General features: G+C 50.3%; 1 protein-coding gene across 4 annotated transcripts; it reads right to left on the bottom strand.

The window, feature by feature from the left end:
- Nucleotides 1-1,335: 1,335 nt before the first annotated feature.
- On the bottom strand, nt 1,336-23,264 carry TPM4 (tropomyosin 4). Of its 4 annotated transcripts, none has more exons than XM_024767323.1 (9): nt 23,000-23,264; nt 17,878-18,003; nt 13,436-13,569; nt 10,721-10,838; nt 10,083-10,153; nt 8,850-8,925; nt 7,009-7,071; nt 6,850-6,919; nt 1,336-2,755 (listed from the first exon to the last, which is right to left on the bottom strand). In XM_024767323.1, the coding sequence occupies exons 1-9, from the start codon at nt 23,111-23,113 to the stop codon at nt 2,673-2,675; spliced, it is 855 nt and encodes a 284-aa protein (XP_024623091.1). In that variant the 5' UTR covers nt 23,114-23,264; the 3' UTR covers nt 1,336-2,672. The 4 variants fall into 4 exon arrangements, with proteins under 4 accessions (XP_024623091.1, XP_024623092.1, XP_024623093.1 ...); XM_024767325.1 differs by lacking the exon at nt 1,336-2,755 and adding an exon at nt 2,815-5,836 and having other exon boundaries at nt 23,000-23,147; XM_024767324.1 differs by lacking the exons at nt 17,878-18,003; nt 23,000-23,264 and adding an exon at nt 17,344-17,749 and having other exon boundaries at nt 2,219-2,755.
- Nucleotides 23,265-24,304: the final 1,040 nt, after the last annotated feature.

Raw genomic sequence — 24,304 nt, 5'->3', positions numbered from 1 at the left:
GGCAGGCGGACTCTCAACCACTGCGCCACTAGGGAAGCCCTCTTCTATTTCTTTTGCTCGTCAGATCATCACATCTCTCCACTGCTCTCCCTGATCGTTCTCTAATCCAGATTCAACCCTGCAGTGAGCTTAGTCTAAAACATTTATCCAATATCCGTCCATGGTCTATTGGCAGGATAAATTCCTCACAGTTTGGTCTTAACCTCACCTTTTGTCCCACCCACACTTCATGGGATTGGGAACTCCCCAAGAGCTGAGACATGTCAGTTTAACAAACATTAAATACTTATAATAGGTGCTGAGGCACCAGGATGACTAAAGCAGTATACTGAGATTAGATTACAGCCCAAGGGGGTGAGGAGGAGGGAGAGGAGGAACTTCAATCTAGCAGTGGTAGGGCACTTAGAGGAGGGCATTATACTTTATTCATCGACATTCCCTGCCTCTACCACCTAAACAAGCTCACAGTGTCAGCTAAATGTTGAATTAAAATGAAGGAAATGTTTTTAACTGTACTTGGTAACAAAAAAAAATTGTTTGCATACTGCATTCATGTCTTAAAAGGCTTTCATTTCTTTTGGATTCCCTAACCCCCTTCCCCAAGATCAGAGCTTAAGGCAAACCTCAAAGCAATTCAGGTAGTGAAACTGCAGTCACCTTTGACACTTTCTTCTTTTAAGTTCCTGCCATCCAGTAAGCCAAGTCTAAAGATTACTTTCCTTCAGATCACTTCTTCCTTCTTAGTCCAGTCTGGCAAGCACTGTCCTGGATTAACTGAAATACCTTTCTAACTGATCTTCCTGCCTCTAGTCTACCCCACTCTAGTCCTTCCTGACAATGCATGCTAAGTGGATTTTCCTAATTTATTTCTTTTATTTATTGATTATTGATCAGTGGCTCTCCACTCCAGACCAACTTAAGTTCAGGCTCTCATCAGTGTGGACCCCGCCTATCTTCCAGCTTTCCTACTTCTTTCTTTTTTATATGTCACACAGAGAAATCCTTACCCAGCCAGGCCTTGTGCTTTCGTGACGCAAGTGATAGGGACCATCTTTCCTGCTCCTATCTTGTCTATTAAAATCTTCCTCATTCTTTTAGTCTGGCTCAGGCAGGATTGGGGATAACAAAGGACAGGAGCTCTGAGTTACTAAGGCAAAGAGCTCTCACCTGTAATATAGAGATCATAATCCTTATATCAGGTAGTCATGGTAGACAGCAAATAAATAACATTTGCTGAGTTCTTGGTACAGTTATCTTTCCTTTCTATCCCATTTACATTTGTCAAACCATAATGCTGTGTACGTCCCCACACGGTCTAAAATTCACACAAATTGTAGTTTATGTAAAAATTTATTTGACCAAAATGTAGAAAAAGTGATACTATTACATATGATACAGTTGCAAGAATCTAAATGAAAAGTGTGGGTTTTATTCAGTTGCACAATTTGCTAGTGTATCTCCTGGGTAGTGTGACGCTTAATAAATAGGAGTGAGGGGCAGAGGATTTGGATAAGCTAGAAGCAGGGTGATTTTTGTCAGAATTGTAAACTTGAGTTGGCTCCCACACTGCTGGGGAATGTGGAATGTTTCAGCTCTGAGATGTTAACTGAGAAAGCAGAAATCTAACAAAGACAAAATGTGCAGCCCTGTCTACAAAATACTCCATATCCAGTTTAATCAGGAGTTTCTTGGTCTTTGATTAACTTTGTCCTGAAGAAGGAATTAAAATTCCAGATAAGTAAATCTCCAATTTGCCAGTCCCTGGAGTATAGAGGAGATGAAGTTAGGCCAATTACTTTTTCATCTTTACTTTGCTGTCAGAGAGGGCCATTCTGCCCAATATTTGTTTATAGAAAAAGAGTCTTAATTATTGATGCTAGCAGTGTTTTTGATACGGCTTCTCTGAATAGGACTGAATTCTACAACATTCATTCCGGCTGAGTGGATGGCCTCATATCGGAGCAGATAAGCATGGGTCGTTATTGGAATAAAACATTAGCTCCTCAGAGAACAACCTTAGAGTGAAAGAAGCATAGAGAAGAGCATATCAATTATCTATTCCGAAAACATCTGGGTAATTATTATGACTCTTTTCCAGGCATTCTCATGCTGGCTGCTCAGAGGATGTTTGTTCTGCATGGTGGAGGGTGGAAAAGAGCCAGGATGATCAGGTTAACCTCTCTGGTTTATGACTTCCCCCCCCCACCCCCCTTTTTTGCTCTGGATGGAAAATCCCCACCCATTTTAACGTGACGGTCCCTGGCCTCCTATAGTGTGACCGATGGTGAATATTCTCCAACCTTTTAAATTGACCCATGACTAGATATCAGAATCTGTGTTTCGAAAGTGTGAGGTTGTCTATTCTCCCAGGAACCAAATGCCCTCAGTCTTAAGAGAGTATGCTCAATATGAAATACCCTGCCTACCTTAGGAATAAATGCAATTTAAGGATAAAAATAGAGCTGAAAAAGCTGGTGCCATTTGAAAAAAGGAAGGAATAGATTTAACTGGTGCTCAAAGCTTCTCTGATACAAAATATTTGGTCATGTGTTCATAATTTGCTTGACATTTCCAGCAAAGCGAAGAGGCAATAACAAAAGAAACTTCTTACAAGAGAAGAGAAAGACACGGAGCTCTGGAGTTTCTTTTGGAACAAGACTCTTCTGTTTTGGTTATATACAGTTTAGTTCGTTTAGTGTCTGATCCAGTGTCTGATGTAAGCCCACATTCTCTTCTTTGGCCTGGGCAAGCTTTTCTGGTAAGAATTAAGAATGAGGGAAAAATAAATTAATAAGCATCTTTGTTAAAGGAAAAAAAAAAAAAAGGTTTCTAAACTCCACATTGCCAGAGTGAAAGAGCAGAGAAGGTACTCTACATTTTAATTATAGCAGAACACCGTGGACTAGTAGACACTAAATGCCAAGTTTGGGAGCCAGATAGGGTTGCAAAATAAAATACAGGTGCTCCGTTAAATTTGAATTTCAGATAAACAATGAATACATTTTTTAACCCAAGTGTATCCCAAATGTTGCTTGAGATATACTTATGCTAAAAATTTATTCATTGCCTATCTGATATTCAAATTTAACTGGGTGTTCTATGTTTTAATATGATAAATCTGGCAATCCTAGAGTCAGAACACCTGGATTTAAGCCCCAGTTGGGCCAATGAAGTAAGCCATTTAACCTTTCTAGGTCTCAGTTTCCCCATCTATCAAATGGGGATAATAATACCATTGTGCGGCATGGGGGTTATTATGAGGAACAAATGAGAAATGCTTCAGAACTTATGAAATGCTACACAGATTTTAGTCTAAGATATGGATGACTTAATACATTTTCTCCCTAGTGCTGGTTAATTAATCCTTGAGCTTATGGTAGGGAAAGATAATCCTGTAACCCATCTTTCCTTTGGAGCTTCTGGGAATGGCTGTTTAAATTCCAGGCATAATTGTGTAATTGTTTCTAGGTGTCCATAGCAGTGTAGTCAAACTGCAGGTAAATGCAACATGATTGAAATTTAAGACAGACTATAGGTACATTATTAAGTAATTGAGCTGATGAAACAAATAAAAAAAAACCAACAAAACCCAAAAATCTAAGATGCCATCTAGGGCTGTGCATGACAGAGCATGAGAGAGAACTGGTTTGCAATGAGTGATGGCTGATAAGGACTAGGCCAAGACTTATTAAAATACCAGAGGAAAGCAAAATGCCTCTTAAAGTGTGATATGATCAGCTTGGAAATTTTCAGAAAGAATAAAAATGACTGCAAAAGATGGCAGCCTTTCAACTAAAACTACTGAACCTTTCATTTGATGTGGCACTTTAAAAAATCTAATCTAGTGACTATGATCTGGGAGGATTCCCTCAGAGGACAGTTACTTGGGCCTGTCCAGTCTGGATTAACAGAAGTAACTGAGGGCCTACTATGTGTGAACCAATTTCTCCATTACCTCATTTAATCCTCAACAACTGAGCTATCACTTTTGTTTTTGCAAAAAAGCTAAGCAGCTTGTTCAGGGTTGCACAGCTAAAATGGTAGAGCTGGGATGTAAACCCAGGTTTCCCAACTCCAAATCTCGACCTCACTTCACACCTTGCCACTTGGATTCCCTGGCATCTACTTTATCATTAGGTCTGAGACTAACTTTCCCCTAAAGTGTTAATTGCCCTTGAGAATGTGACAGGCCCCCACGCTGTCAACAGGTAGAAGTAGATCTCCATAGCCCTAATCGCTAAATGAAGTTCCACCTAGGTGCTTAGTTATGCAGACTGACTGGATAGACAGGGCTGCAGTTATTTCCAAGGGTGGAGGCTACATATGGCTGGAAAAATCCCAGGAACAAATATGCAGAGAGAGAAAACAAAAAACACCTACCCCTACACAGTTTAATCTTTCCAGGGGCATATGTATAGCAATATGTGAGGGGAGTGGTTTATGCAGAAGTTCAGGGTGGACAGCAGTTAGGAACAGAGAAAGGTTGGAGGTGGAAGGGAATGGGTAGTTTAGGGAAGATGTATTTTGGAGGACTGAATATAAAGAATTGTGACAGAGGTTCCCACCTAAATAAAAAATTACTGGATGAGGAATAACAAGCTATAGTGACCAAAAATTAATGATCTCACTGGAGCTTTTCATGCCATTTTCAGGTTCAAGGGGCAGTCTGGAAGACGGCTTGGACATCAAAATGTCAGTGTTTCTGGGACAATTTAAGGCGGTGGCAGCGGTGGGGTGCAGGGGAGAGCCAGACAGACTATTTAAAATTTGGATTCTCTTGGGAAAACTGATGAGCTTTTGGTCACCATAGGTGTGAGCTTTTAACACCCACACACAAATTTTATGAGCTGTCACTAAACCAAGGTTCCTGGCTCTAGTTAACTCAAGTATGAGGGGAGATAGATGTTAGCATCTCAGGCAACTTCGTTTGGAACTCAGGAAAGAATCACCTCACTTCCTTTGTTTGGCATTCCAGCAGCTTCCATTCCCTTGCCCTGTTAATGGGATGCCCTTTAATTCCTTGTATAGTTGTTTTCTAAGGGCAGGGTATAGAGGTGAGCTTCCTCCCAGGACTGGGAGCTGGAGATGTGTTCAGTGAACAATGAAGACATAGGGAACCCCAGGCACCACTCTCCGAGTATATCACAGAGAAAACATGAGAAAAGGAGGACTAAGGAGACCAAAATGCCATTGCCGCTATTTGAATCCACAGATGAAGCCCCATCCAAAGGTAGCCTCTTTTTAGCGATAAGCCTGCTGGTTTTTGCAAGTTCTGCTGACTCTATTAAGCTGCTCAGGAGGTTGGATGAGTCTCCATTCAACATAATTTCTATTTAAGGAAAAACTGCTATTGGCATGCAGATACAGTTAGCTAATACATTTGAGAGCTCAGGCCAAGTTGGCTTTTGTTTTTACATTGTCAGAAAAGAATCATGTGGGCATAATTTTCTTTTTGAAACGAGCTCTTCATTTGAACCACTCACTTTTGGTTGCAATCATGGTCAAGGGCCTCATAGCTACGGCTCAAAAGCAGCAAGTGGAGAAAATGAAAATGGGAGGGCATGAAGGTGAGGACTGCCTGACTTTATTTCTGTCACACAGTCACAGACACAGCAGAAGAAGGCTTGAAAGGTCAAACCAGGAGGCAGGAAACTGGAGCTTCTAGCTTCTAGAAGCCCACAGGAGTATAGGCACCACAGTATTGAAGCAGACTTCAGTATTGCTAGGACAGAGAGCAGCACCCCAGCCGCCTCTTAGAGAGAGGTCATGTCGTTGAGAGCATGGTCCAGCTCCTCGCTGATAGCTTTGTACTTGAGCTTCTGAGCATATAGCTCGTCTAGAGGGCGGAGGTCCCCAGGGAGAGAGTTCAGAAGAAGAGGTACAGGGTACAGAACGCGAGGGTCGGAATGGAGTGCCACACATGAGCAACGAGAGGAAGAAAAAAAAAGTGAGAAAACAAAGCATGAACTAGGAGAAAGTCGTGTCCTGTGTAACACAAAAGAGAAAACAAAAGATCTATGGAGTGATTTCTAAGTGGTGTGAAGTTCTGCAGGGGGTTAGCCATAATGAACCTTTAAAAAGAGTGGTGACTAGAAATGGCTAGAGCTTCTCCCCACCAATCTCCCACCCCAGGTTATTTCTGACTTTCAATGATGTCATCCAGTCCAAAGGCTGTACTTTGGAATAGGGCATTTTCCCTTATATGGAAACCTCACTTCCTAAATCAAACATTGGGACACATGGTCTGAGGAATGAGTTCTGTACCCTTTCTGGGTGGGACAGGCAGTTTGGGAGATTTCGTTTGAGCCCCAAGATTCTGGAAGTTCTGGGTTATTTCATGAAGAACATGGGACAATTTTTTTAAAGATGGAACTCTTCAAGAAATTCTGGGATATGTGGGCAGCAGACTCGCAGACTGGAGTCTTAATTCAGGTCTCCACGGTCTCTAAATTTCCATTTTCTCATACTGTGATAAGCTTTGCACTCTCTGGGAGAGAGCTTCTGTAAAAATGCAAGGCATTTAAAAAATGCAAGGCGTGTCAGAAATGAGCAAATTAAAGGAAATTCTAAAGACTTGAAAAGAATCAGCCATATTTGGGTCTCTTTACTCACATGTGGAGCTAATTAAGCAGAAATATTTTAGTTCTTGAAAAATGGCGACCCTAGTCTGAATTTGATTTGTACTGTTCCATTCCAGGGCTCCAGACTTCCACATGTGACATCACTCTGCACTTTGCTATCCTAAAGTGGATGAAGCCCAAATCAGCCTTTCCAGATTCCCCCCAACTGTCTGGGGATGTGCCGTGTAGAGGGAGGCAGAACAAACATAATTATATGGTAATTTCATACCTTCCAGGTCATCAATTGTCTTTTCCAGTTTTGCAACTGTTCTCTCTGCAAATTCGGCACGGGTCTCAGCCTAGGGCAGAAGAAAGGAGTCGTCACTATGAGTGCTTTAAGACCAGCCGCAGGAGAAACCTGGACTAGTTGGATGGAAATCACACGCACCTCTTTCAGTTTGTCAGACAGAAGTTTAATTTCTTCTTCATATTTATCCTCCTTTTCAGAATACTGTGGGAGAGACCAAAACACTGCTTTTAAAAAAGGGAAGGAATAAAAGCACAGAAGAATGCATGTTCCCTGTTCCTCGGAGAAAAGTGTGTGCTTGAAGCTATGAACCTGCCTAAGAAGTAGAGACAGGCACCTTCCCAGGCAGAAGAAATTTGTGCAAAACTCAGAGAATCTGGGAGAGACCCCTCTGGGATGGTATTGATCTCAAGACCTGAGCTGATAACTCAGGATACACATGTGATGAATATGGTGCCGATGACCGCATGGAAATAGGCTACTCAAGGCCCTCCACAGCAGCTGGCCTAACCTATGTTTCCAACCCCACTTTCCATCAGCTTCCCCAAGGTGCTGGCTACTTCCTAGCCTTATTCTGAGTGTTCTCTGGTCTCCAGCCCTTGACTACAACTGGGCCGCCCAGCATGGAATGTTCCATTCCTCATTACTATCTGTCAGAAGTTATGTTTGTCTTTCAGGGCTCGACTCAGATGAATAGTCGCGAACCTTCATTAACTGCCTGCTATGTTGCTAGATATCATCAATCCCGATTTACAGAAGAGTAAAGAGTAACAGACAGGTTAGCTAATTTGTCTAGGGTCACATGGCTACGAAGTGACCAAGCCGTGACTGGAACCTGACTCTGGAATTTGAGCTCCTGGCCAGCATCCCGCTCTACGGTCTTTTCTGACGTCACCTCCTCGTGACACCTTTCCCAATTTTGTGAAGTCCCTCTGTTGAAGCCCCACTGCACTTTGTTACTTTATCAACCCCTCTACTCAGCTAGACTTCAAGATCTTCAGGAACAGAAGCCGTACCATCACTGTAGCATCTCTCCCTGTGACCAGGGCAGCATCTGGCATACATATGTGGTCTGCATTTATTCACCACCTATCCTAGTATGAGATATACGCCAGGCACAACGCTAGGACTAATGACACAGCTCTAAACGAGACATAGTCCCTGTCCTTAAAACCTACAATCTAGCAAGGAAGGCATGCGATTATGATAAATGTGATCAACCATCATGATAGGAAAAGAAGTAGGTGGGGCTACACAGCTGAGAAACACCTAACCTAGGTGAGCAATCAGGGAGGGCCTCTCATGCAGGGGCCTAAAGGATGCATAGGGGGTTGCCAAGCAGAGAGCAAAGGGAAGGCCACCCCAGGCTGAGTGGACAGCAGGTTCAAGGTATTGAAGGTGACCAACATGGAATGTTTGTGAAACTGAAGTTCAATGCAACTGGAGGGGAGTAGGAGGAGGGAGAATGAGGAAGAGATGAGGATGCAGGGGTTGGCGGGGGGTGGGAAGAAGGCCATGGAAGAGCGTGTACGTTGCTTCTAATGCTCTCTCCTGTAATGACTGCGCTGGGTACTGTTTCAGCTAATAAAGCCCAATTCCACCTCTGATTGCCGCTCGACCTTCTAGAAAGCATTTCTGGAGGAACCCAGGGATTCAGTTGAGAGTGAGGCTCTGTAGGCTCTGTATCTATATGATGATGCTCAGATCTACCTAAGAGGAGCCTGGCCAGGTCCCAATCTCATTCCATCTCCACCTTCCGGGAGGTAGAGATAAAAGATGGTGCTAAGACCCCATCTTAAAAGGGGGAAATATAGCCACTGGACACCTCTTTCTATAGGGGAAAAACCTGGCTGCTGGGCATCAAAGCTGCTGTTAGCAAATACAGGTCAGATCCCTGATACCCTAGCACGCTCCTGCGTACGTTGGGGGAAGAAAAGAAGAAAGTCCAGCACATCACCCTCCAGCTCAAGCCAACAACCAACCTTTTCAGATGCAGCCTCTAGCGACTTCAGGTTGTTAGTGACATTCTTGAGTTCTTCTTCCAGGTCACCACATTTTCTGCCCAAAGACAAGGGATTTTTGTGTCTTATCTTACATCAGGCAATTCCCCTAAAAGAAGTTTTCAAAAGGAGGAATCGCACTTCCAGGGGCCCCCAGAAGGAATGCGGGGGGAAAAATGTTAATGGCTTTTTCTGAGACACAGCGCTGTGTGTTTATCAAAACCCTATCATGCCAGACAAAGGCGCGGCAGGCCGAGGAGTATTTGGAAGGTTTGTAAAGCACTCCTGGGCTCCTGCCAAGTCTGAGGCAACAGGGACTTGTGAAATCTATGACTGATGTGGTTGACTCCGGAAGGTGTTTAAGAATGAGATGGAGGCTGGGAGCAATCGGAGTTTACACCGGACACTCCAGGAAGCAAGGTTGGAGCGGATTTTCGAAACCAGATCTCTCTCAGCACAGCAGGAATGCTCCGGGGAGCTGGATTCCTCACCCAAGTCCGAGGGGGGAGGCATTTTGGTTTTCTGGTGGGGAGCTTGTGGGGATTCCGGTCAACCTTCTCACCTTTCCCTCCAGGAATGTGTCTCAATCCAACAATGACATCAAGAACAAGGCATTTAAACACTGACATGGCACCCTGCCCTCAGTGTTCCCTTAAGAAGGCACAGGGCTTCCCTGGTGGCACAGTGGTTGGGAGTCCACCTGCCAATGCAGGGGACACGGGTTCGTGCCCCGGTCTGGGACGATCCCACATGCCGCGGAGCGGCTGGGCCCGTGAGCCATGGCCGCTGAGCCTGTGCGTCCGGAGCCTGTGCTCCGCAACAGGAGAGGCCACAGCAGTGAGAGGCCCGCGTACCACAAAAAAAAAAAAAAAAAGAAGGCACAGCCTCCTGAGTGATCCTCTCTGGGAAAACGGACTTCTGGGCTTCTCTGCTCTCCCTGTCTCACTCATCTTTCCCAATACCTTTGTGGGAACAGTCAACACGACAGTCAACACGTGGGCAGCACTGCCCAGGGCAGTAAGAACAAACAGTTGCCCATCATTCTTTGTCAGCCATGGAGGCAAAGAGGAGGCACTGAGCAATGGGTCTCAGATGCCCGTCCACTTGACCAGAGGCCCTGGTCGGTATCCATTCCCAACACAACCAACTCCCTCCCAGCTCCACCCCCGCCCCGGAGCTGAGCTGGGCGCCACTCAGCCTTGCTCTGCCACTCACAGTTCAGACACCTCGGCACGCTCCTCTGCTCTCTCCAGCTCGCCCTCCAGGATGACCAACTTACGAGCTACCTGCAGAGACAGGAAGGATCGACCAAGACTGACCCCTGAGAGCCACGTCTAGTTCAATGCCCTCCCCCGTTCAGACAGCAAGGCCACGCCCAGACCATCTGCAACGTGGGGCTTTCTCCTGCTTCTCCGACTCAGACAGTCCCGGAGAAAATCTATGTTCTCTCCCTCAGGCCCCGGGAAGTGAAGGAAGAGATGGGACCATGAGGGCAGGCAGAAGGAGCAACTGAGCTTTCATGGCCTGAAGACCCACGACTGGGGACCACAATTCCCCATTTTAGCCTAACACCAAGCTGCAGGACAAAAAAGGGATCTGATCACTTGGTTTCCCCATTAAGTCTAAGTCCCCACTTGTCTGAGTGTCACAGAATTTCCCAGGACTTTTGGCGTCGTGGAAGATACGGTTTCCTAGCCAAGTGGCTGTCTTAGGAAAACAGATGTGGACACAGAAGGACAGCTGAGCTGACCAAGAACTTCCTTTAGGCGGCCCCAGGGTTCTCCCTATCACAGATCCATTTCCTCCCCACTTCCTGCTGCTGCCATCTACCAGCCCCACTCACCCCAACTCACCTCCTCGTATTTGCGGTCAGCCTCCTCAGCAATGTGCTTGGCCTCTTTGAGCTGCATCTCCTGAATCTCCATCTTCTCCTCATCTTTCATTGCCCGGTTTTCTATCACCTTCATTCCTCTGCAAGGAGCAAACCTCGTCATTACTTCCATACATTACCGCCTCATCACACACCTCCATGCATCTGCTCATCTAAATACATCTCTGACATCTACCAAGAACCGTACTCCGAACAGGAAATTGTAGAGCTGCTCACATTCATTTCATCTTTGCCAAATGCCAGGCACTAAGTGCCTCAAACTTCACAACCCCCACCCCCAGGGTAGGTACATTATCCCCATTTCACGGAGGAAGAAACTGAGGCATAGAGAGACTCAGTTAAGCAAATAACTTGCTTAAGGTTACACAGCCAGTAAGTGGCAGAGCTGGGATTCAAACTGGTGATGTGGCTCCAGAGTCCATGCTCCCATCCTATAGAGTCTCTCACTAACTAGTAACAAGGGGGACTTGTACGCCAGCAGTTACCACGATGTGATCGGAGGTCTGGGCCCAGCTTGGCTATTGGAATGATGAATTCTGCTGCAGTGAAGTGGTGTGTGTGTGTGTGTGTGTGTGTGTGTGTGTGTGTGTGTTTGTGTGAGACGAGGCACTTCCCAGAAGAGAGTCCACAAATGAACAAGGAGGGGAAAGGTATTCTTCAGTGAGACAGAGCTGTACAAGAAAGCCCCAGAGGAATGAAAGAATATGGCAGGGAGGTCAGGGTGGCTGGACCATAGGCTGCTTGAATGACACACTAAGTGTTTTATGCCAAGGGGACATGGAACCACAGGAGGGTTTCAAAAGCAGGAGTGAGTGGAAACCAGAATGATGGATGGACTGCAGTGGGAAGACCAGGTAAGAGGCAGGTACCCACAAAGTGATGGGTGAAGAAGGCCTGAACTGAAGTGGATACTGAACTGAAGTCCACTTTGGAAGGGACAGCGTCCTGGGGATGGCTGGAAGTCTCCTACAACTTTTGACCATGAGATGGAGCTCACTCTAGCCTGCACTGCTTGGGGTGGACAAGGTAAGACCAGATACTTCCAAAGAAGAGGCCAGTGCTGGATAATGTATCGATGTGTGTTGTGCCTGCCCACAGCAGAGGACCATATACTTCTTTTCTTTTTTTTTGAATTTTTGAATCATTTAATTTTTTTATACAGCAGGTTCTTATTGGTTATCCATTTAATACATATTAGTGTACATGTGTCAATCCCAATCTCCCAATTCATCACACCACCCCAACCCCCACCATATACTTCTAATAAATACTTTCATTCGGACTATCACTACCATTCTCAGCTGACTATCAAAACACTCTCCATGCCTGTACCAGTCCTCAAGATCATCAAGTTTGGAAAACCCTCTGCAGTAGTGGAGAGATCAAAGTGACTTGTCCAAGGCCACATAGTAAATGGCAGTGGCTTTTTGGAAGAACTTAAATCTAGATTCTCCATCTCCCAAGTATAAGATTCTTTCTACCTAAACAGCAGTGTCTAACAGGGGTGCCATCAAAGGCCTCTGGTAAGGTGATACGGGCTTTCCCAGGCTCTCTTGGTTTGCCTTGGGGAGGTCACAGAAGTGAGACAATCTGGTCAGGCTGGTCTGACTGTGAACAACGGTAGCAGCTAATCTAGGCCCCAGGCACAGCCATGAGCAACTTGTGACTGGATGCTTCACACTTCCTTGTGACTGCCCTGAGCTGCCACCCTCTCCCTCTATTAAGCGGCTGAAGCAGAGATCTGCGCTTGCACTGGGATCTGTGCCCTGGGTAGGACTATTCCACTGCATGGGAAGAAATTTCCTACTTGGGCAACTTGAAAAGTCAATCTCCAAGATTCCCTGGTTGGTTCTGCTTCTCCAGTGTATGGTCACAACGGCACAATCGGGAATGAACCCTTGGGAGGAGTATATACCAGGAAACTATGGTGGATGGGTCCGGTGAGAATTCTGTTGTGAAGATGTGGCAGATACACGAGGACCAATGGGCCAGCCCACACCATGACCACACAAGGAACCCATTTACCACCACACAGAGACAGCTGCTTCTGTGAATTACACAATCTGCCCTCAGTCCTCCAGAGCCTGCGCCAAGGCGTGCCAGAGAACTTGCCCACTCTGGAGGACACAGTACCCTTCTGGAGGCAGCGTAGCTCTGTCAGTGGCAAATATATTAATGGGACTGGTTTGTGCATGTCCCTGACACACAGCTGTCCAGTAGCCCAAAGCCTGAAGCACTGCCAACGAACATCTATGTAGATGGCCCATTCCAAATTTTCATCCCCCGCCTTCTCACATCACCCTGGAAACTGATGTCTTGAGAACACTGATGACGAGATGCACAGCGACTTTCAGGGAGAACGTGAGAAGCAGCGTTCTGCAAACTGATTGCCAATGACAGTTGCAGTTGCAATCTTATATGTGTCCATTTTTTGCCTTCTTCTGCCTGTTGTTAGTTTTCCTTTGGAACCACCACATCAAATGCCCCTACAAACAGCATGATGGTTTACAAGGCGTTGCACCTACGTACAAACCATACGCATTTGTACGTATGTGCACACGTGCAGGTCTGTGTGATCTCACTTACTCTCACCCCAGCTCTGGCAGGTCCACTCTACAACACGATCCCCGTTTCCCAGAAGCAAAGGCTAATGCCACTGGGTTCAAAGCGTCCTTACCTCTCGCTCTCATCTGCAGCCTTTTCTGCCTCCTCCAGCTTCTGCAGGGCTGTGGCCAGTCGTTCCTGAGCCCTGTCCAACTCCTCCTCAACGAGCTGGATGCGTCGATTGAGAGCTGCCACATCACCTTCAGCCTAGGGAGGTCAGAGGTGCAGCCAGGTTAAGAAGGAAACGGGTCAGCTAGCAGCAGGAGCCCTCCACTCACACAGTGCCCTTTCCCCCAGCTAACCCGCTTCCCCTGCCAAAGCCCACCCGGGAATCCAGGTGATCAGGAATTCACACTGTGTCTCATCTGGAGAACGTGAATTTTCCATATGATCTTTTCCCCAAATGTCAGCAGACATCCACCACAATAGGACAGTCTGTCAAGTCAATACAGGAGAGAGAGGTAAGAAAGCTGTATGTTCCAAGAGGACGGTGCTGGCCTCTCCATGGTATTTCTAGAGAGCAAGGCCACCAGTGACCGGCTCACCCTGTCACGTAAGGTCTGCTCCCAACCACCTGAATGGCAAGACAAATGCAAGAATCTGGACGCCTCAGTTACATGTTGGCCATACAGTTGGGAGGGAGGCTGGGGGCGGCCCAGCTGGAACGCTGTCCTTAACCAAGCCTGGCTGAGAGATGTTGGGACAAAAAGATACAAGAAAGGAAAGGAAAGAAAACTTGGTTACAGGCGTGGGAGAGAAGTCAGAATGTTGTTAGTGGCTTTTCAAGGTGTTTTCACCTACAAAGAAGGTAATATGGTGGCGTGCATAAAAGCAAGAACTCCAGGATCACAGTGTGCTGGGTCAGAATCCCCGCTCTGCCAGTTTATAGCCATGTGGCATTGGGCAGGTCGTTTCACGGCTTGCTCTGAGCCTCCCTATCCCAGGGCCTGCTTGCTTCATGCCTCTGTGGGGACTGTAAAGGAAGGGTAGGGCATTGCACCTGGCATGTGGGAAGTCCCACAAAGTGCAGTCCTTACTGCCATGATTTCACCTCATTTAATCCTCACATATCTCACCCATTTTACAGCTGGGGAAATTGAGAGATCCAGTGAGGTGAAGTAGATTGGTTCAGTGTCACAGAGCTGGTAGGGAACGGCTTCTTGAGCCCCAGCCCAGGATTCTTCCCTCGCCGAACCTGTGCTCTGAGTCCTGCAGGGGCTTTGAGGCCACACACTTAGGAATATTGAGAATTGGTAAAATGGAGCTCAACCGACGGGAGAAATATAAAGCTACCCTGACTTCTTCATAACAAGACAAATAAAGAATCTCCGAATTGGGGAAGGCTGTAAAAATCAGTGGAGTAATAGAATAAGGCCAGAGTTGCTGAAAAGTGCAGAGTCAGGAAACTTTTCTTAGCTCCGGAGTCCTAGCAGCAGGGGGAGCAGAAGCTCCCACAGGTGTTTTTGATCGCAACTTCCTCTGAAACATCAGTTTGGGGAATCCATTTAAACCACAGATGAACTATTTTAAGAAATGTCACCCACTCATTCCAATGAGTGGGTGCTTTTTATTCTTTTTAAATCATATGAATCTTAACTCCTTCAGCAACTGGGGCAGGAATTGACTTCCCCCCAACCCCATGTTTTTTAGTACACTCACAAAATTGTGCAACCAACACCATTATCTAATTCCAAACGTTTTGTCACCCCGAAAAGAAACCTCATACCCATTAGTAGTCAAGGAACTGACGTTTTAGATCATACAGAGGTGCTTGATTCACGAGTAGTCTTTAAAAAAAAAACAAAAAAAACACTGCCTCTTTACGTGGGGGATTCTGAATCCTGACAACCAAGCTTTGGGCACATTTTCAACTATCTGGAATCGAGACAGTTCTGAGATACATTCATATATGTACATACATACATACATACATACATATGTATTTTTGAAAAACTGCTAGTCACTGCTAGTCATTTTCGGTTCCACCCCTTCCTGCAATCAAAGTTTCTACATGCTACAAAGGATTTCCCTTATAAGGTAAAAGAGACTTGCTAGATACATGTGGCAAAGGAACAGGAAGATGTCGGTTAATCACACAAAAATCTAAACGAAACCAGCTGTTGGGAGGCAGACCCAGAAGTCTGCCACACGCCGGCTCTTGGCTTTCTCTACAAGAGACTGAAAAAGTGCCCCCCCCTTCCCCCCGGGCTCAATTCCTTTTGCCCAGGAACCTTCTTAAGGCTTTTCCCCTTTCCTGATCAAGAGAAGCATGCCTTGAAAAGTGAACTTTTTAAGAAGTTCGAAACTTTCCAAAAACATCTCTCCTCCCATATTGGACTGTCCCACTCCTAAGTCTTGGCTCACAGCTGAGGGCCATTTTTAAGCAGAAGTAATTGTCCTCCAGAGATGACTTGGGATGAGATCAGAGGGAGGGTTATGCCGGTTACGTGTGCGAAAGAGGCCAAACTGGCTACTGTTGGAGGCTTACACCAGGTTTCTGAGGCCTCTTCACGCCAGAGCAGCCCTTACAGGATTAAATGCTTTGACTCTGGCCAGCGGAGAAACAGTCTGGGGGGCTCTTCCCCAGACCTGTCAGTACACATGGTAGTTCCATCTGGTTGGGCACTTTTTCCACTTTTGGGGTGCCCACCCTGAGTCCCAGCACTCCAGCTTTCAGGGACCCTGGGCTTCCACCCTCTCCCCCAACTTTCTTTCCTCTGAGTCTTTGCACAGTCTCTTGTCCCGGAAAACTCTTATTTATTCTATAAGACTGTTCAACCTCCATTTTGAAGCCTACCCCACTGGTTCTCTACTTCTGTCATGCTCCCATAACAGTACGCAGACACACCCCGCCCACAATGTTAATCAGCCTTATTTGTCTGACTCCCCTTGCCCCTCCCCCCACTAGGCTGTGAGCTCCTCTAGGGGTAGAACGAGGGGAGAAAAAAGTCCAGTAATAGAGGTCGTACTATATGCCAGTTGCCATGTAGGGAGGTTTTACTCCTGAGACCCTCCCAACTATCCTTGGGGTCAGCATTATTGTCATCCCTACTTTGTAGATGGAGACACGCTCCTAGCAGTTAAGTACACCAATACAGATCTCTCTCCAGCCCCACTGGCGGCCACCACCTGTCCCGTCCCAAGGGGCAATCAGGGGACGGAGAGAGGGCGGTGAGGCCCCCTCCTCATTCAGCCCCATTATCTGCCTCAAGCCCCGCAACTTGCAGCGGCCGCACACAAAACGATCTTGGGTCGGGGGCCCCATGCTAACATTCCAAGGGTCTTCTAGAGGAAGGCGGGTTCCGCGGCCCGCGTTCCCACAGGGACCAGCTTGGGAGGGAAAGGCCCGCGGCTCGGGACTGAACTTCCGCCCCCAGTCTGGAGCAGACACGTCGCCGCCGCGCCCCTGGGAACAGCTGGGAAAGTTCGGCAGGAACCGGGAAGCCTCGGAAGAGGCGAGAAAGTGCGACGCCCCCAGCTCCACTCCCGGTTTCGGCCTGTCCAACCCTAGACAATGGAAGCTCGACGTTTTCACTCTCACTTCCCGCTCCTAGGTGGAGTAGCAGCTCCCCGCCCTCCCCCGCCCGGACCCCGGCGCCAGCGGCGAGTCGGAAGGCAGCAGGGTGCCCCCTACCCCCTCTCCCTACTCCAGGATCGCGTACACCCCCCCGCTCCGCCCCATCCCCCCATTTCCCGCTCGGCCGGCCCCGCCCGACCCGGATGCGGCGCCCCCTCCCCCGTCCCAGGCTAGGGAAGGAGGATGGCGATCGAGGAACGGGTCTCAGCAGAGGGTCCCAGGTTGCGGGTCCGCGATCGGGAGCGCCGGGGCCCGAGGGTGCAAAGGTGGGATAATGGGGGCGATGATGGGGGGCGACAGCGGCGGGCGCGCAGAGAGCGCGGGAAGCGGGCGGCGCCGGGATAAGGGAAAAAAGGAGGGCGCGCCGGGGCCGGAGGTGCAGGAGCCGGCGCGCAGGCTCTCACTTTCTCTCGCCGCTCGCGCTCGACGTCCAGCTCCCGCTGCAGGCCCTGCGCGCGGTCCTCCGCCTCATCCGCCTGCTGCTGCAGGGCCTGGATCTTGCGTTTCACCGCCTCCAGGGAGTTGAGGCCAGCCATGGCGCGGAGGCGCACGCAGCGGGCGGCGGGCAGCGGCGGGCGCTCGTCTCGGCTCGGCTCCGGCGAGAGCTGCAGCAGCCGCGCCCCAGCCCCAGAGCCTTTGCCTGCGCCAGGGCCGCCCCCGCCTCTCCCCGCCCCTGGCCCGGCCGCTGTCGGGGCGATGAGGTCACCCGGCCGGGCAGCCGACGTCAGCACCGCTGGGGGAGGGCCTGACGTCGGCACCGCTGGCCGCAGCTGCTGGAAAGTGCCCTCTTTCGGGACTTATTTGGAGAAAGCGCCGGGAGGCACCGCCTTCTCCTCTTCCTCTTCCTCCTCCTCCTCTTCCTCCAGCGCTTCCCGCCCGCCCGGCCCCGGGGCTCCTGTCCGGCCCTGCCGCGGTCGCCCCCATTACTGGGCACGTACGTCGGAGGCTTTCTTCTCCGTCAGCTCCAGCTTCTCCTGCGCGTCCTTCAGGTCCTCGGAGTATTTGTCCAGCTCATCCTCCGTCCCCTTCAGCTTCTTCTGGAGGTGCGTCAGCTCCTCCTCTACCTGGGGACAGATAGGGGGACGCATCAGCCTGGGGGCCACGTCCCAGCGGCGCAGGGGCGTCCCCCGCATTCATAGGAGTCCAGGTTTCCTCATCTGTAAAACAGGGATAACAATGTTACGCACCACTCAATAAACGCACCACTCGTACCTGTTAATATGACTTTCACATCCTTTCCTTATCCTGGGAACAGCTGTGCTTATCTTTTTTTTGGAGTCCCCCAATACTCTTGCAGAATGGATCACAGCTTTTGGGAAACAAGTCCCGACAGGTTTCCTACAAACACGCGTTCAATTTTGCAGCCTCCTCAGGGGAGTCTCATACTCTGGGCCTGGACCATCCCTCTACCCTCAGCCTTCCCAACACTGGAAGCAGAGGATCTTCCTAAGTATGTTTACCCTCCCTCTGTCTAGAACCTGCCATGGTTCCCTATTGCCCAAGAGAGTGGTTCTCACAAAATACCCTGAAGGGTTGACAGGCTCAATCCCCGCCCCCGCCCCCCCACTCCTGGACTTTGAGGGCTTACTAGAAGAGAGCTACTCCTTAAAGATCACTTTCCTGGAAGGCTCAGGTTAAATCTTTTAAATTCTTGCAATCTGGCTTGTGTTCGTTTTAATAAAAGTGTCCCCTGCATTCCCCACATTTTCAGTCCTCTTTTGTTTATCCCAAGAGTCTTGCCAGCCTCCTGGCACCCCCAGTTTGAGAAGGTCAGGTCTGTGGGATACAAACCACAGACCCCTTCACCTCTCCATCACCCCCCACCACACCAGTCAAGGGTCAGCTCAGAAAGCTTTCTCAGCACCCTCCCTCCCTCCCTCTGTGCGCCTCCCTCCCCTGCAGTAACTCTAGGCTGGGGTGGTCAGTCCAGATCAGGCTTTGATCTGACTTTATGTCTCAGGTGGTTTGACCCCTGGTCCTGTTCATGCTCCCAAGGTGGGCAGGCAGCCCCCATGGGCCCTGCATCCTCCTCCTCCTTCCTCCTCACAGCAGGAAGCCCAGAGAGGTGGAGTGCCTTTCCATGGATCACACAGAACAGGATCTGAACCCACATCTGAACAGGCCCTCATAACAGACCTGCTTTTCTGCATCCCTCCCTAACTTGCTCATGTTCACTCCTGAGACAATGTGCAAAATGTGCCAGGTTCTCTGTGTGCGTGTGTGTGTGTGTGCGCGTGCATGCGTGCGTGTGTGCAAATTCTTAAAAGGGCTGCTATCCCAACCTCCCACCCAGCCTCCCATTTCCAGGGCTACTGAGTGTCGTACCGCTGAGCTGGGGAATGGAAACGAGGGTGGGGGATCAGAGGAGGAGGAGGGTGGCTGCAGCTCTGGCCTAAGACAGGGTCCACCGACCCTGACTTGACCTCTAGGCAAGGAGCCCGGAAGCCTGACTCCAAATCCCAGCTGTATGACCCCGTCCCCTTTTCTGGCCTCAGTCTCCTCATCTGCAAAATGGAAGCCTTGACGTGGTGGTCTCTGAGCGCCCTGGCAGCTGCTTTTGAACTTCCACTTTCACTGAGAAAATGAGCCAGTTTCCTTAAAGACAGGTCAGCCTGACCCAGCATCCACCTGACTTCCTTCCAGATCTGTGTGGTAGAGCATTTCCTAGGTGCCAACTGTGTGCCAGGCACAATGCTCTTTTAACATGAAAAAGTGAGGGCAGGTTCTGCAGCATCGGGCTCATTTGGGTGTCAAGATTGTTTTTGACAACTTTTTCTGGCAATGTTTGGACAACAAGGAGTGGGGACTGTGATAAGGGAGGCAGAGTCCTATGAAGCAGTTAGAATGTGCCAGACACATTACAAATACCGTCCCACTGAAGCTTCGTGTCACAGAAGGGTAAACTGAGTCCCTAAACAAGAAAGGGACCTGCCCAACGCCATACGGATAGGGCACTGGAACCCTTGTCAGACTGATTCCAAAAATGGTAGGCTATACTGTGCCCACTGCCCATCACGCCCTCCTCCCACTGACCCTCCACACCCAGCCCCCTCCCCTGGGTGGCCTGCACTGCTGCCCTGGGCCCCCAGTCCCTGTCCCACCCTCTCGCCCAACCCTGACCCCTGAGGCAGGGGGTGTCCCTCTGTGTTTGGTTCTGTCTCCCCCAGCCTGGGGCTCCTTGCGAGACAGGCCTGGGGCTGAGGTCAGTCTGGGCTCCAGCATCACCCAGTATGGGACTGGGCCTGATGTTCGCCACAGAACCCCGGGGGAAGTTTGCAGAATGAATCAATGACACAACTGCAAACCCCTCAGTGGTTGGAGCTGGGTCTGAAAAATAAATAAAGTGGACACAGATCGGGTTCCTTTCCCTCTGTCCGAATTCCACACACAAAGTGTGTACGGGTGCGTGGTGCCTTGCCGGCAGGGGGCTGAGCCTTGCACTGACTCTGCAAGGTCTCCCTCAAGTTGCTTCCTTCTTGGGGCCTCAGTTTCCCTGCCTGTAAATCTTTGGCCAGGAGGGTCACGGGCTGCGTACCATAGTCCCGGCAAATGGGGCCTTTGGGCAGGGCTGAGGCAGGATGTGGGGTCAAAGGCCAGTTGGGGCGGATGTCACTGCCCTGGGAGGGGAGCGGGCAGGATGTGGGCAGGCTGGGCCTCCTGGTCCCATGCCCATACTGGAGAGAGAGGGCTTGGAATTGGGACTTTGCTGCAGGTTCCCTGAGGGTCAGGCTGGCCTAAGACCCATGCTCTCTGGCCTCCTGAAGCACAAGGCAGTCCAGATAAATTGAGTCTTTCACCACCTCCCGCCTTTGCCCCAGGCAGAACTGGCCATCTGCACTTTGGGACTCAGGCTTCTGCTTTGGACCTCTGGAATCTTGGGTGCCCTGCCATCAGAAGGTATTGTTTGCCCCCATTTCTCAGATGAGAGCACTGAGGGCTCAGAGAAGGGCAGCAATGTGCCCTGAGTTACAGAGCTAGAAGATGATCTGGCCTGGATTTGAGCACAAGTCCACCCCAGTGGGCAGCTTTGTGGAAAAAAAAGAGAACAGAATGAAAATCCAGCTGGAGACCAGAGAACCTGTCCCTGCCTCCTTGGCCGTGCAGCTGGCTGGAGGCTTTGAGGAGCCTTCCCTTTTGAACTTGTGTGCGCCTTGGTAGAGTGTGCTTTATCACTCACTCACACCTTAGTGAAAATTAGAGCCCTAGAATTGCTTTTTTTTCTGAATTCCTAGCTAAGCCCCTCTTGGTAAGGGCTAAATGATAGATGGAAGCCGGCAGCTCAGGGCCAGCCCAGGATGGGTGTTTGTGTTTGCCAGGGAGGGAGGAGGAGAGTTTGTGGCCGGGAGAACTGGGGTGGGGCTGTCCTGTGCGGGTGTGTCACAGGTGCCTAGGGCAGCCCCGGGACACTGGGGGGTGGGGAGGCCCAAAGGGGAGGTAGGGCCGGGCGGGAAAGAATCCTGAGTTTATTGAGCGCTTCCACTGTGCCGGGTCCCAGGCCAAGGGCTCCCCCTGCCTAGTCACCCCTCGTCCTCCCATGGTGGTGAGGGAGGCACCACTTTCACTTCCCCATTTCACACATGTAGCCACCGAGGCACAGAGAGGTGAAGGTGTTTGCTCCAGGGTGCTCAGTGACTAAGCTATGAGCAAGGCCAGCCTGAGTTCAGAGCCTGCACTTTTACCTGCTGAGCTGGCCTGACGCCTGGGATGGGCAGGGCTGGGCACTTGGTGGCACCGTCCTAAGCACCTCCTGGGGCTGATTCGAGACCCTGATGCTCCTGAGGGCTTGGCAGTTGGCCCCAAGGGTGCAGATGAGCCATGTGGGGCAGGGCACTGTGGGAGGGCTCAGGACCCCCTTCCCTCCTCTCACTGGCGGCTCTGGCCACCCAGACACAGACAGCTGACTTCTGCTCTGTCCCAAGCCACGGCCTTGGGACTGCCCAGCCCAGGACACTTCCATTAGCTCTCTGATGTGTCCCGGCTGCCTGGGCCTCCTGGGAACCTTGTCCCCAAAGCTCTGGGTCTGGGGCCTCTGTCTTCCACAGGTATCCCCGCCTTCCCCTGCCAGGCTCACAGCAAGGGCTCCCCAGATACACAGAGACACATTGAGATTCTCAGGTTCACCCTCAAATCTCTACCCACCCTAGCCCCCAGCCCTTCACTCAGCTGCCCCTGCAGTCGGTCACAGCCGGCCCCACCGTGCACCCACACTTGGCCACTGTCACGCACGGTCACACCTGAGTGTGCTCTGACACGGGCACCGGGTCACCCGCACTGGCACAGATACCCCAACAGGCACACACATACCCTGACACACACGCATGCACGCCAGCCCAAACACACAGTCACCTTAACACACACACACACACACACACTCACCCTGACACCCGCACATTCCATTAATGTCATGTCAACTTTTGTGCAAGCACACACACAGCTAGCCTCTCCCCCATACACCCAAACCCCTGCTGATACCGCCATCAACACACGCAGACTCACAAACATAGCCATACTCTTCCACACCCACTTTCCAACAATTGCACGCGCAGGCTTCCCTCTGCACACACATTCTTAGTCACCTTCACCCCTCCAGAGAGCTGAAACACACACGCAACACATGTGAACACACAAATGCTCACACACACACAAATACCTTTCACACACACAGCATCCCCAAACCACCCCCTCTAGGATACCCCCCAACACTTATGCCTTCACCCCAACACACATCCGCACACCCTCACATTTGCACACACACAACCAGCCCACACAAACACCCCTCTCTTTCTCACACGCTTTCTTAGTCTCTCTCTCTCTCTCATTCGCTTTGCTCCCACTGGCTTTGTTGGGAGTGGGTCCAGTTGGCCCCCTCTCTCCCAGCCCAGGGACCCCTCCAGGGAAGACGAAGCATCACTCTTTCTCAGCCAGAGCATCACCCCCTGTGTCTCCCCCAACCTCCGAGTACCAAGATTTCCCAGACCCCCACCGTCGGCCCCAGAAGCCCGCCAGCTCAGAGAGGGTGCTGGGCTGCCCGGCGCAGCCCAGCAGAGGCACGTCCGTCACCTGCTTGCACTTCTCCTCAGCAGCTTTCTTGTCCGACTCCGCCTGCTCGGCCCGGTCGATGGCATTCTCCTTGTCCAGCTTCAGCAACTGCATCTTATTCTTGATGGCCTCCATGGCTGGGCAGGCGGGGGGCGAAGGCGCAGGAAGGGCTGCGGGATCGAGTGAGCGGCGAGGGCGGTGGGGAGGCCCTTATAGGCTCCCCAGGGTGCGCCGCCCTGCTTCGGGGCGAGGCCGGCTGGGCCAGCTACCACTCGCTTGCTTGTTCAGGAGGACTTGGCCAGCTCACCGGCCTCCCCACAGCCCTCGCCTTATTTGGGTCTAGGATTTTCTCAAAGGAAAAAAAAAAAAGGCCCGACCCGTTTCCGTTTTTAACCTGGTGACACAGCTCCCTGCCGGCTGGTCTGTTTCCCCACCTGTGCTTCCGTGGGCTGAAGAGGGTTTGTGGGTGGGTGCAGAGTAGGGGTGTGGTGGGGTGACGGGGCTTCTGTCCTCCCTTCTTCTCCCCTCTGGGTCCCTCCAGGTATTGGGGGGTCAGGACCCCATCCCATCTGCTACCACCCCTGGGGGACTCCCTGGATTACTCCCACCTGTCTGACCAGTGTCTGTCTCATCATCTCCCTCTGTCTCTCTTTCAGTGGCTGTCTCTGTCTCTCTCCATCTCTTTTGTCTCTGTGTCTCTCTCCATCTCTTTTTTGTTTCTGCGTCTCTCTCCATCTCTCTGTCTCTTTGTGTCTGTCTCCATTTCCCTCTCTGTCTCCCCGTCTCTTATGGTCTTTTTCTCTCAGACTTTTTCTGTATCCTTTTCTCTGTATCTCTCCCTCTCTCTCTATCTCCTCCTCTATGTCTCTATCTCTCTCTGTCATCTCACCTGCCCCTGTGGATCCGGCCCACAGGGGCGAGATGGACCCGGGCTGTCTTTCTTTCGGAAACTCTGGGAGGCCAAGGCGGGCCCAGACCAGACCCTTGATGCCTTCCTTAGATCTTGCCCCCTCCCTCTCCCACTCCGAATCTGGCTACGGCTCCCCAGCACCGGCAGGAACAGGAGGCGACTTAGCTTCTCACTCAAGACTCCTGTTCACCCCCACCCCCAGCTCTCCCCACACTCAGCTCAGCTCCTTCCACTGCTTCCCAGGCAGGGCTGCCATTTCCCCTCCTCCAGGCCTTTGCATGTTCGGTCCCCTCTGCCTGTTTTGCCTTCCCTCCAGCAACTGGAGCAGGGACTCACTGCCTTCAGAAAGATGTATTCAAAAAAAAAAAAATAGGGCTTCCCTGGTGGTGCAGTGGTTGGGAGTCCGCCTGCCGATG

Source organism: Neophocaena asiaeorientalis, unplaced genomic scaffold (genome assembly GCF_003031525.2).
Source record: "Neophocaena asiaeorientalis asiaeorientalis breed wild unplaced genomic scaffold, Neophocaena_asiaeorientalis_V1.1 scaffold87, whole genome shotgun sequence".
In the NCBI taxonomy this organism is placed as follows: domain Eukaryota; kingdom Metazoa; phylum Chordata; class Mammalia; order Artiodactyla; family Phocoenidae; genus Neophocaena; species Neophocaena asiaeorientalis.
The sequence above is the reverse complement of the archived record's forward strand: the minus strand, read 5'-3'. Positions and strand labels throughout refer to the sequence as shown.

Excerpts from the sequence above, each read along its gene's own strand:
- TPM4 (XM_024767323.1), bottom strand. The coding sequence starts at position 23,113 with ATGGAGGCCATCAAGAATAAGATGCAGTTGCTGAAGCTGGACAAGGAG. Across the intron at positions 10,839-13,435 it reads GCTGCAGATGAGAGCGAGAG|AGGAATGAAGGTGATAGAAA; the intron begins GTAAGGACGCTT and ends TGCTCCTTGCAG. Across the intron at positions 8,926-10,082 it reads CGTGCCGAGGTGTCTGAACT|AAAATGTGGTGACCTGGAAG; the intron begins GTGAGTGGCAGA and ends GTCTTTGGGCAG.